The sequence below is a fragment of the Corvus hawaiiensis genome, chromosome 2, assembly GCF_020740725.1.
Source record: "Corvus hawaiiensis isolate bCorHaw1 chromosome 2, bCorHaw1.pri.cur, whole genome shotgun sequence".
NCBI classification, from domain to species: domain Eukaryota; kingdom Metazoa; phylum Chordata; class Aves; order Passeriformes; family Corvidae; genus Corvus; species Corvus hawaiiensis.
Window position 1 is genome coordinate 108,665,393 of NC_063214.1, and position 12,990 is coordinate 108,678,382.

At 37.8% G+C, this 12,990-nt stretch overlaps 1 protein-coding gene across 9 annotated transcripts in view; it reads left to right on the forward strand.

Annotated features, from left to right (window-relative positions):
- CNKSR2 (connector enhancer of kinase suppressor of Ras 2) overlaps positions 1-12,990 on the forward strand; it is a 209,142-nt gene that overhangs the window by 62,977 nt on the left and 133,175 nt on the right. For all 9 annotated transcript variants that reach the window (XM_048287674.1, XM_048287690.1, XM_048287658.1 and 6 more), the window contains exon 5: positions 12,016-12,057. In XM_048287674.1, the coding sequence (XP_048143631.1) occupies positions 12,016-12,057 (42 nt within the window). The remainder of the gene's footprint in view (positions 1-12,015; positions 12,058-12,990) is intronic.

A 12,990-nucleotide genomic window follows, 5' to 3' on the forward strand; every position in this document is an offset into this window, starting at 1 on the left:
ACCCTAGAAATATCTGAAAAGTCTGATTTTATATTGACTTTGTAAGTTACCAGACAGTTAAAGAAAACTTTGCTGCTGAGCTGCTGAACACATTATTTCTTTTACTGCTCTTTAATAGTGAGCATTAGTAGCCCTCATCACATGTTTTTTACTTTTCTTAATCAGCTTTCACAATGATTTGCGGTGTTTATTTAGTTTTAAAACCACTGGTGTTTATCTTGCAGCTTTAGTATCTTGTGGGATTTACTCAGGAATGTGTTCCAGTAGAAGCATAGCTGTAGGCCTGTAAATAAGAAAAGCTTCACTGCATTTACTTCTCTGCCTAAACACCTCTTTGAAGAGCTGTGGTGGAAGCACTGCTGTGTAACCGGGCTGGAGATGGAGAGCAGTCACTTGGCTGACATGGATCTGTCTTGCACTGTTGTCACAGAGTACACTTCTGACATCAGTTGTCTCACAGCAACTTTTGGAGGTAACCTCGGATTTTGGATGACATGGGATGAGAACCTGAGTGATGCAATTTGTGAGGTGGCAGCCAGGATGGAAGATAGCAGAGAGAAACCAAGATAATCCTACACAAATGCACTGTCTGGACGTTATGGGCACCTGTGATTTTGAGCACAGAAGTGCTCCATGCACTGCTTCAGCTGAGGGGTTTGGAACTTTTTTTCTATTTAAAGGCTTTTGAGATACAAAGAAGAAAGCGTCTGTATATCCCTTGATCAATGGACGCACTTCCCATGCCAGGGGATATTTTTTTTTTGGCTTTTAGCCATGGCTGTTTTTCAGATAAAAGATACTGAGAAGGATCACAAATTATTTCTTGAGCAATGCACTATTTTTTATATCATTGTGGGTTTTGTAATTGCATGGATGTAACTCAAAAGGGGAATGTTTCAAATAGGAAGTTTCACTGAGAAATGTTAAGTTCAGACTTGTTTTCTAGTTAAAAGGATAAAATGGAAATTTACCTTCATAGCTCCCCTGCTCTGACTCAGAACCCAAATGCAGTAATATAAAATAGTTCTATTCGTTTTTTAAGGACAATATCAAATACATGAATGAAGAATAATTAATATCCTGAGTACCATTCTTACAAGTTCTCTCATATAATCTTCTCTATCACAATTCCTCACTTTTGTTTTTAAGTCCTAGTTATTAAGGACTTTAAGGACTCACTAAATATAGCTTAAAATTTTTAAATTTCAGGTCATACCAAGTTGCTAATTATCTCAGGAATCTTTAGCTAATAAAATGGTTTTAATAGTTTAGTGGTGTGAATCTTTGATTAGAGCATCATTAAAGCTGCTTTGCGCCTCTAGATTGTAGAGCTTTTCAAGGCAACGTGTTTGCTGGAAACAGTTGCATATTAAATTTTAAAGTTTTTAATTTAAATTTTTAGCATTATTCCTTTCACCCCAACTTTATGACCAAATGCTTGCAGAAAAAACTTTGTTAGCCTACCGAGGTAATAATCCCTTCCTTCCTCCCATTTTGAGATAAAAATACTTCATGACATGGAAGCCACATTCTTGAAGTTTTAAAAATATATTCATAGTACAGTGTTTATACAAAACACCCCATTTTTGATAAATGTTCAAGTAAGGGGTAAGTGTACAAGTAGGTAGCTTAGATAGATGTGGGGGAAAGTTAGAACCAAATAACTCCCCTTGAAAACAATTCCCAGGCAATATCTGCCTATATATATATATACACATATATATACACACACACATATATACATATATATAGAGAGAGATATGAAATCAAATGGGTCTTCATATGAGAGCATTAGAACTCATTGTAAGTAATGCTGACAAGAATTCAGACTCACCTTGTATCCTTCAAGTGCTGCTCCTATGCAAGATTTTCTGTTGTATGGGTTTCAAAGCTGCTCTCAGTAGTGGTGTGTCAGGATCCATATTGTTCTGTGCAGTTGTTTTCTTCACTTTTAAAAGTCAATATGTGATGCAGATAATGTATATATAGTCAAAAATAGAAACTAAAGGATTGTGGGAAGCATGAAACTGTTGTTTACAAGAAGCTATATCAAAGTAGTTTCAGTTTATGCTCTTTAGCAATGTTTTTCCCTTTTTCATAGTAGAATAGCTTATTTCTCTTAAAGCACACTTTTAAGGAAAATTTCAGATGTAATTTAATGTAATGTAAAAAGTACCTAAGGTACATAGCATTGATGCCCTTTTCTGATTCTGGTAGTTTGTTTCTGCTATTTGATTATACCTTTTTTCCCCTTTGAAATAGCTTACTTGCATGTATATTCTCTTGATTTAAGTTTTGAAGTGCTTTTTGAAATGGAATTAGACATGGAATAGCTCAAAGATTAAAATGTCAGTAATAGTCTATTGGGAGGAACCAGTACTAGAACTAATTTGATGACTCATTAGTTGTCATTGAGATAGCTGCTGTAAAGAGGTATGGGGTTTTCTTCCTAAAGTTGTGTAGTGCTGTGTATGTCTTTGATGTGACATCTTCAAAGTAGCTACCACCCTGTAAAACCTTGTGAATTTGTTTTCTTTTCCATTCTCAGAGAAAATAATTTCTTTTCCTAGTGGATGAAAGGAAAAAAAAAACCAAAACCAAAGAACCGCCAAAATACTCAAGGTTGCTTAGTACGTAAAATACTTAGTGACCAGAAAGCAAAAATGAGTCGATGTTGGCTTGTTTGTTTATTTTTAGGCTTTTTTTCGTTTGCTTGCTTTTCTTCCAGTTTAATGATTGACAGTCTCTGAACATGGGGGGAAAATGAAACACAAAGCAGAGTAATTTGTGAAAAAATTGTGAAATATGCTGGTAAACCAATGCAGCTGTTCAATTTTTCCAAGAAAAGGAGCCTGAGTGGGTCAAGGTGACAGTGAAGGAGTTCAGGGACTATTAATTCACCCACTCATGGAGCCACGTGCAGAAAGTGGCAGAAGGTTGTTGGAAACTGAGATAAAGTGTAGACAGGAGAGAAAATGTGGTTTTATATCTCACGTTTCCTTTAAACAAAAGCTTTTTTTATTAGATTGATGTGGGCACTGTGTCCATGCATGCTGAATGGCATCACAGTCTCCATCTTAACTGTGTAATTCTTTATAAATGGTAAATTTAATGATTAATGATGATGTATTAAGATTGCGTTGGTCATACCAGTAGATGCGAAGACCGAGACTCAGCATTTCTTTTACTTTCTGCTCCCCTTTCCCAGAGGCAGCCCAGTCTCTTTAACCAGGTACAGTGAAGCAAAATTCCAGTTCAGTACAGTGAGTTACAGAAACCATGTGTTGCTAAGTAGCTAGTAAAAGCCTTAAGCATTAGTAAGTGTAGTGTCTATCTTTATTTCAGGGATTTGTGTATGTTTGTTTGCTTAAATCCATTACAAATACATACATCTCAGATGATCCAATATGAAACATTCAAGTTGTAGCTGAGCCTGGAATGCCATCTACCTAAACATTATTACTTTTTTTCAGTTCAGTTAATTTCATTTCTTCTGTTGGCAAAATAACCACTGAGAAAAAGATAAAACATGAAATATTTTGCTGCAGTTATATTTTTTCAACCATAATTATTTCTCATGACAGTACTAGAGGAAAAGCAGAACTGAAAAATTAAGAAGTTATTTACCTCTAAATGGCCTTGGAAGTGACATTGAAAAGTTAAGAACGGCATAACACATTGTGCTACAAGCTCTATTTTGCATGCCAATAATAAAACACATAGTTTTGAATGCATGAGGCTTATTTAGAGGTGAGGGAGGAAAAAAGTGGTTTGACTTTGGTTTTTTTTCCTTGGATGGATGATTTTTTCCTCAATTCCAATCTCTCGTGTTGATAGTTTCAGTGGATTTTTTTTTTTTTACCTGCTGAGATGTCATCAAGTAGAGAAATCATCTGAGGAGCTGAAATTTGCCTTAGACCATGTAAGCACTTAGATTTTGCAGGATATTTGAGCACATATCAGCAATTTTAGTTGGTCCTGAAATACTGGCTGTGGTTTCTGACTGAAACTGGCTCATTTTAGAAACAAGGAAGAGGTGTAGCTCTTTACGTGCAAAGTAAGAATTAATATGTGACCAGATCCCTAGGGAAAGCAACATGATGTCTTCTACAGAAGGGAGAAATAATTGGAAATGGGAAATTACTTCGGAAAGATAGAATAAAGGAGCTTAGTGTACACATTGCATCGCTCTTAATCCAGCAAGCAATTTTTCCCAGTAGTTGCTTGATCTGTGGGTGATTTATGTAAGTTGTATTAAATTTCTACATGAAGTATTCTGTTACTATGGTGATAGGTGCCACTCCACACAGATTGTTTAAATAAAATTAAAGCAATTCTTTGTACTCAGTAAGCTGGGTAATTGCTATTAGTTTGTACATGAGGGTTATGAACTTAGAGTACTGAAGGTCTATTGCATTTTCAGGGAAAGGCTCTAGACTTTTAGAAGTATGTGTGTAGGTTGCATAAGAAATGTCCTTTTTTGTAGCATTTATTTAGTAGCTTGCATCGTATTTTCCCAATAGAGATTTTTTTCCTTCTCCTCTTACTGTAATGCCTCCTCACCATTCTGCTTTCTCCCATCTCTCTCAGTTCTTATGCACGTTTCCACTGGGGGAGGACAGAGGGGGTTCCGCAGGTTCAGATGAGTTCTGGCTTCAGTGTGGGGGGGAAGGGAATTATAATGGAATGAGGATGCCGTAGACCCAGTGGCAGGAAACTGCAGGGTAAATGTAGCATAAGTGAGAAAGAAAGCAAATATTTCTGAACGGCAGTGGGAATAAAATCGACAGGATTTGTGTGGGAAGCGAAGAGGAGTTGAAAATGGCACCCAGGTTGTGAGCTTGTGGGACATAAGGTGGTGGAGCTGTTGACAGAGATAGGGAAAGAAAGGGGGAACAGGGAGCGTTTGGGAAGAAACGTGATCTCAGCTTTTCAGCATACTGCGTTAGGGCTGGTGGCAAATATCCAGAAGGAGTTTCTGAACTGCAAATGTGAACAGAAGGGATGAGAGATCTGTGACTCATCTGCACAGAGATGATAATTAAAGCAGCATGATTTTAGGAGGCTGCTGAGCAATAGGGAAGAGGTTGCAGAAAAGGGGAGAGTTGAGGATAGAGCTCCCTGGGACTGTCGCAGTTGAAACAGCCGTAATGGGAGACTTTTCTGAGCAGCCCAGTGGAAAGAAAGTCATGGGAAGAGCATATTTTGGGATGGCTGCTTAGAAGTACAGTGTAGATTTTAGCAACATCTATGTAATTTTAAAAATTAATTTTGTGTGGCAGCAGCCAGGGGTTGTGCAAGCACTGGGTGTTGTATAGCTTAGAGGAGCTTGCTATTTCATTTTAGGTAAGAGACAGAAGAAAGGTATTTCCTTTCCCCCTCTCTCTCTTCCAAACATTTGTAATTTTCAGTGTCTCCAGGGCCCACACCTTTTGTATTCAAAGACCTGCTAGACCTCTTAAAATACAAGATGTGATCAAGTACCTCAGGAAACCTCTGACTCTGTCATGCTCTTATTTCTTTGCATGTTGCCAGAGAAGAATGTTACCTGCTTACCAGCTTCTGTAGCTTTTGGGGCATTTAAGTTTTTTTGTTCCTTGTTTTTGTAAAGAGGGGTTGGAGGAGGGGGTTGAACAGAGCTGTGTATCTGCCAGTTTGTATTCTGTTATTCCAGTAAGTACCCAGACATTCCTGTAAATCACAGTCTAAGCAGGGTTCCATAATATCCATCAGTTTTCTAATCATCATGCTCTATAGAACACAGCATTTTGTCATAGCCAACCATATCCTGGGCTGCATCAAAAGCAGGTGGAGGGAGTTGATTTCCCCCCTCTACTGTGGTCTTGTGAGACCCCACCTGCAGTGCTGCATCCAGCTCTGAGGCCCGCATGTAAGAAGGATGTGGATCTGTTGGAAGGAGTCCAGAGGAGATCACAAAGATGATCAGAGGGCTGGAGCACCTCTGCTATGAAGACAGGCCAAGTGAGTTGGGGTTGTTCAACCTGGAGAAGAGAAGGCTTCAGGGAGACTTTATAAGCAGCCTTCCAGGGCCTAAAGGGGGCTACAAGAGAGCTGGAGAGGGACTTTTCACAAGGGCATGTGGTGATAGGTTAAGGGGGAATGACTTTAAACTGAAAGAGGGCAGGTTTAGATTCGATATTGAGAAGAAATGTGAGGGTGGTGAGGCACTGGCACAGAGTGCCCAGAGAAGCTGTGGATGCCCCATCCCTGGAAGTGTTCAAGGCCAGGCTGAATGGGGCCTTGAGCAACCTGGTCTAGTGAGTGTCGTTGTCATCCCTGCTCATGGCAGTGGTATAGGAACTACATGATCTTTAAGATCTCTTCCAACCCAAACCATTCTATCATTCAAGTCTACTGTTTCAAAGCTGTCATTGTTTATTCCTGCCATCAGCAGTATTAAATATCTTTTCCATATATTTTCTAATTAGTGAAAGGCTAAATGAGCTCAACCCGTCTTATCCCTGTACCTGTTTGGAAACTATGTACCAGTGTCTTTGTCCAAGAAAAATGATAAAGGATAATAATAAATGAAGGTTCACTAGAAATTATAAAACTTTTGCCACCTTCATGTGTTGGCAAAGCTTTAGACTTTGTTGTCATTGTTGTTGAGAACTTCTGTGAGAACCTTCAGTGACGACTCCAGCAAACCTCAGTCTTGTGGCTCTTTTGCTATAGCTGAATTGGGCAGAATTCAAACCAAATGAGCCCTTCTAGAGCCAATGGCATAAATTCCCTAGAGCTAGTGACACTAGAACAGGCTCCTTGAAGCAAGAACAACTTATTTTGCAGTACTGAGACTGAAGGGGCTGGAAGTTATGATCTGGGCATTCACAAGTTAATTATTTTTTATTGTTGCTAAGTAGCAAGACCAACAGATCATCCATTTGACTTAGACTGCTATTAAAGGATTCAGTTACACTTCTAATCCATTTGAGATGCAAAGGGATTTAAAGGATGGCTTGGCTTAATTCCAACCAATGGCTAATTGCTCAAGAGAGTTTTATGCCAAAGGTTTGGCAATCCATGAGAGTCTGAACCCTATTTTAAGCAATCATGTAATTCATTACTTTTGTTACAAATAGAAAACTGGAGTTTCATAGCTTAGAATATTTTGCATGACTTTAAAAACAGTGGTGACAATTCCATCAGACATCTGTTTTTAAGCAATATGTAAAATCTAGCTGGTGCCCTCTTAAAACTAGACATGGAAGATGAGTGGGATTGCTCATGCATTTTCCAGGTAATTTTACTACCTCTTTTAAATGGTATTCCTAACACAATTATCTACATTTTTATCTGGAGCACATTGGAAAAAACAGCGCAGCATTCACAAACACACACATGTAGATTGCCTTCCTGTAAATTCAGTTGGACTGCAGAGAAAAATAAATGAAGAAATAAGTGAAGAAGCTCCACCAGAAACATCATAAAAGCTGCCTAGAGAATTAATGATTTCGTGGCAAGGTCTTGCTCTTCATATAGCCTGCTTTTAGGCAATATTATTATCATATGAATTTACAAAGGACATTTTTGTGCTAATATGTTACCTGAGAATTGGGACATTTGGGATTTGTTCCTGAAAATCATGTAGTCTGCTTCTCTATCAGTTCTGCCTAGGAATTTGCCTTGCCTTGTAGAAAAAATAAATTAGGATGACTACATATACATGAGCAACTAAGGCATTCTGCTGAACAAGAAAATACAGTGAAAGGAGTCCATGCCATCTCTTGGGCACTCTGATCTAAGGATTACTAGAAATGCTGAAACATTGCTGAAAGATCTAATGCATATATTTCTGCATTTCTCCCTTTTTTGTATCCATTCATTATTTCTGTGTATATATTTCATTTTCTGAACTATCATAATTTTATTCTGAAGTAAAGTTATGGAGTTGACAGGAACTTAAGACTGCCATGAAGAGTGCAGTGCATCAGCTGCCTGGAATACATGGCAAAACCATGAATAATAGTAGTAGTAGAAGTAGTGGTAATAGTGATGGAAAGTTTTAAGATTATAGCCTGCAAGTATCCTGAGAGAAGTGTTTGACAAGTAATTGCAATAGGTAATTTGACAGGTTGCCAACTTGGACTTGTAAACCAGATCATACAGATGCAAAAATAGAAATGTTTTCTGCAGGATATTTATTCCACAGTTACAGTACTGGAGAACTGCATGAACTTTTTTTTTTTTTTTAACTGTGGGAGATGGGAGCAGTAGGGTGAGTTGGCAGGTAGTATCTCAGTAGTTTACATTTTGAGTTGATTTGAGATTCAATCAACGTGGGTCCAAAGAAAACAAAGAATAAGAAAAGTGGTAATATAATTAGCTGACCCCATTCCCCACTTCTGTGAGATACTAAGACAAATGTTTAAAAAGAAGGTGGTAATAGATAGGAGGAAAAAAGAAAGGAAAAATATAGCATCATAAACACTGCTTTTGAAAAAAAGTCTACAGATATTTGTATTTTATATATGTTGTCTCATGTCTGATTTGTTCCAGCAATGTCTCGGGTGGGATGAGTGAGATGTGTACATTTTGCAGCATTGTCACCAGTCAGTTCTGTTAATTCAGAGGATCTAATTTAAATGTCCTTAGCAATTATTCCTTGTGACATTATGCTAGCATCTGTGCAGATACAATTTTTTCTGTAGAGACAATGCAAAATTGTGGTTATGAAGGTCAGAGCTTCTGGAAGAACTAAGTAATGCCTCTCAGTTACAGTGTAGTGTAGGTCTTGCTAGTCTTAAAATTAGGTTTTGAAATTATACTGGGATTGAAAACACAGAAGAACGCTCTCCTTGATTTGTGTGGTTTGTTCTTGCTGCTCTTATCTTCCTCCCTTACTGCTTTTTTATTCCCTTACAGTTTTGGACCACTTGTTTCTCTTTTTTTAGGATTTTAGCCTGGTTCCAGCTAGGTGGCAAAGGTCACTTTTTCCATTTTTATGCCTGAGGCAGAGCTGGAAAGAGTGACCATGGAGGTCTGATAGTAGTCATAAAGTTGTTTCATCATATTTCCCTTTTATTTCTCTCTTTTCTCTTGTGGGTGATACTCTCCCATTTTCTTCCCTTAAATTACTAATGGCCAATATTCGACTATGTCTTCAGGAAAAGTAAATTAACACTGCTTCTTTTGTTGCTTTATTAACAACCTGTGTCATTAATGTTTTAGAAAATAATCCACAATTAGAAGATCACCTGATAGCATTTCAGCTGAAGTTTTGGTTGGTTGGTTAGAATATCACATAACCTAGCTTCAGGTATAGGATGGCAGTGAACATATGTGCAAAGTTCAGAGAATAAACAGGTAGAAGTAATATATCTCCTCCTCACTCTAGCTGTGTGTTTCAGTTCAGGGGTAATCACAATATTGGTTTAACTAAGTGAATAGCAAATTTTTAGCTTGCGTAGGAGTAAAGCTTGGTTGCAGATTTTTGTGTGTGTTCTTGCTGTTCTAAAGTAGAAAAAAAGTTGATGTTAAACTTGCATATGATCTGTTTCTTGCCTTAATTGCAATGTTTTGAAACCCTAGTTAAACAGATACTAAAGAAAATCTTTCAGGAGTAAGATACAGGCTTGTATGGAAGAAAGAGACATTCTCCAGGTGTGGGTGGTATGCTGCTGAGAATAAAAATTTATTTCTAATTGCATAGTTAGAGACTTTTTATAGTTCTCAAGTGCTTTAAGCTCTTTTAGTTGAAATGAAATGGGTGTGAAAAAGCAGTAACTGTAAATGGTAAAGGCCCCCAGTAATAAGCAGTCAGCCTACCATTCCACCCAAGGGGTGTTTGTGCAGGGTGGGCACAGTTGTCTTCAGTCCCTGCTTAAAGATAAAGCACAAGGCAGCAAGAGGGGAATAAACTCTTGCCTATGACAGAAAGTGGCATGTGGCTGTTGCTCCTGGGGTTGTTCAGAAGCAGTCTCAGCCCTCATCTCTAGGGATGGCTGCCAGAAGTGGAAACGAGCTGCAGGGATCAGCTCGGTGACCTTTTCCTAGGTTTCTTTGAATCCTAGACTTCAGGGCTGCTCTGGGCTATGCCAGCATGGTTCTTGACATTCCTGCACATTTCCCAGAGTTCATGCTTGAGATATGTTTAGTTGGATGTCATTCGTGTATGGAAAAAGTGTATTTTGGAATTGGTTTTTTTACCTAAGCATTGCATTTGCTGTCCTCCAGACTTTCTGTCTTTTATGGTTTACTGAACTGTTAATATTTCTCTTGCCTGAATATTGAAGATGTAGTATCAACAATCTTCTGTTGCTATGTGATGAACTCATTTAGCAATTCCTCTGCCCAGACCCTGGATTTGTAGGGAATTGTGTGTTGAGGAGGGAAGTTCAGGGTGAATCTATTCATAGACTGGATGCCTGAGAAGTTTTCCACTTGTTTTACTATCTTTTGTGGATTAAGAAATATTTTAATTTTTTTATATATATAGTCTTGGTTTGTCAGAAAGAAGCATATTTCTTTAGCTTCTTTCATGATCGTGGGGGAGTTTCAGTTCAAGGATTTAGCAGTATTTCTCTGTTGTTCACTGCTTTCTTGTTTGTCATAAACCACTACAGCATTTGAGAACCCAGAATCCTTCTTCCCTTAATAGTGAGACTACTCAAACAATACCTTCTTTAAACTGTTTAAACTTACAGTAAACTCTTCCTATTAGCAATGAAATTATTATGTCTGCTTGAAAACACATTTTTGCTTTAATATAAATGTTGCAATCTCTTCCTGCTATTTTTGCAAAATGATTCATAAGTAACCATGAAGAAAATAGATGTATCCAGATTGAAAATGTTACATGCCCTCCCACATATAACAATGAAATGTGTGTTTTGCTACTAAGATTGCAAATACTTCATTGATGTCTGCATATAATTAAATGTGTTAGATTTTCTTTCCGGCCGTACTTACTGGCAAATGTTTCCTGAATGCCAACAGCTGTTATTAGGAAAATGCTCCCTGATCAACCTGCTACTTCTGCTTAGGTGGCTTTATGCAAAGCTTAAGAACACATTGGCTTTTCTTGCCTGAGTAACACTTGAAGTTTCATGGATTGAAAGTTCATTTTTTTTGGAAATGGTTGCATATAACAAAGTTGGTTTTCTAGCAGGATAAACTGATTTTAAAAAGAGACTGTAAACATGAAACTTAGTCACATTTTTCACGTGGTTTGTTAGATAGGATATAAAGCATCTGTTCTAAACAGAGCTTGCGCTAATTAACATAAAGTTACAGTGTCTGAATGAACTTAAGAGTGGTTCTTTCACCAATATTGGTTGTATATCATGTGCTCCCTGCCTTGGTAATTCCATTTCCTTATATCCACTGAGATTCTGGACTGTCAGAAAAACTTTTGCAGTCCCAGCCTCCCATCTGTTAGTCTTGCTTGTGGAAGCTGCCTCACATGCTGTGTGAGGTAGCAAGAATGTACACGCAGTCCCAGCAGGTTGTGTGTGCCTCAAGTTTCCTTTGTGCTTTGTGTGCGGTGTTTCTCCTCCCTCCTGTTGCACGGTGTGTTACAAACAATCAACTCTTCTTCCTCCTGCACCAAGGTTTTCCTTCCCTTCTTCAGCAGTGTGCAAAAATTCCTGTTCAGCTGAGCATGAATTGTTCATCTCAGTCCTGTAAGACTGTTGCTGGTGCCTTGTTTTCCAGTGTTATCAGTAGGAGCAGGTCATTTTTGTCCATGCTCAGGGATGGCTGGTGGAAGGCACTTGTCTGGTGTACACGTGACTAACTGGTATGTGCCAAAAGCATGTAAAGCGGAGAGAGTGTTGTCTGTCTCAGGGAAGGAAACAAGAAGAACTAGTGAATAGGTATAAACTTTTACCAGTATTTCCTTTCATTTCAGTGCTTTCTTTCCATTCTAAGTCTTTGAAATATTTTGTTTCATCCTAAAGACTTTGCAATTCGGTTCAATTCTTTTAAGGATAACTCAAGGGAGGGAGAATGATTGGACTGATTTAACCTGCTTTTTCTGCTTTACTTTTTCAGGATTGCACAGTATATGAAACAGAGAATAAAATTCTTCATGTGGTGAGTACTATTTGGATTTCTGATAACAAATTTTGTACAGACCACATAGAATTTTAGAGCTGTGTATTTTGTGCTTTTTGTATGCAGTGCCAGTGTGATAACCAACTAGACTGGGTATGACTGAGTGAATGTATGGAACTATTTGTCAGTAGGTCAGGAGCTATGAAAGGGTTTGTATTTGTCTGGCTCAGGCCCATCTGTTATTTGTAAACCATGATTAGAAGAGTGATTTTTAAAAAAGGCATTTTTTTGAAAGAGATGGTTGCTAGGCTTCTATGAAATCATTATATGTTTCTGTTAGTGATGTAGCTTTATTTATACAGCTTTATTCCCCATAGGAGCCTGGAGATAACATAATGGTAGGAAAATTAATGCAATGCTTCCTTTTAAATTCTCAGCATAAATACAATGGTCTCTTCTCAGAATCTGTAGTACTACTGATAGTAAATAAAGCAGATGGAAGTTATCAGGGCATCAGAAAACATGGTGAGTTTGAAAGGCTGGTGCATAGAGAGTCAAAAGCTTGAGTAAACCTTGTCTGAGAGCTGCACCCAAGTTTTAGGTATTAAATTGTGTTTCATATTGTGGCTGAGCTTTAGTGAGTATTAAGTTAACCCACAGCTTGTTTCTAAAAGTTAGAAGTGAAGATAAACTCTTTAAGGGTGAGTAATGAATTAGTTTAGCTTATTTCATATTCACGTAGGTTTTGATATCTTACTGTTCTTATTACCGGAGTTCAAGCAAGAAAATACTGCATTTCTTTAGGTAAATTTTTAAATACTTTTTTTTGTAATTTATTTTATTCATAGTGTACCCATATGAAATGCTTGGCAGGCTGAATTCTGTAAGATTTTGATGCTGTGGTTTCACAGTGATGTGGAATAAAAAATCTTGTATTTTTAAGTTTTACTGACATTTTTTCAGGTGTGAGAC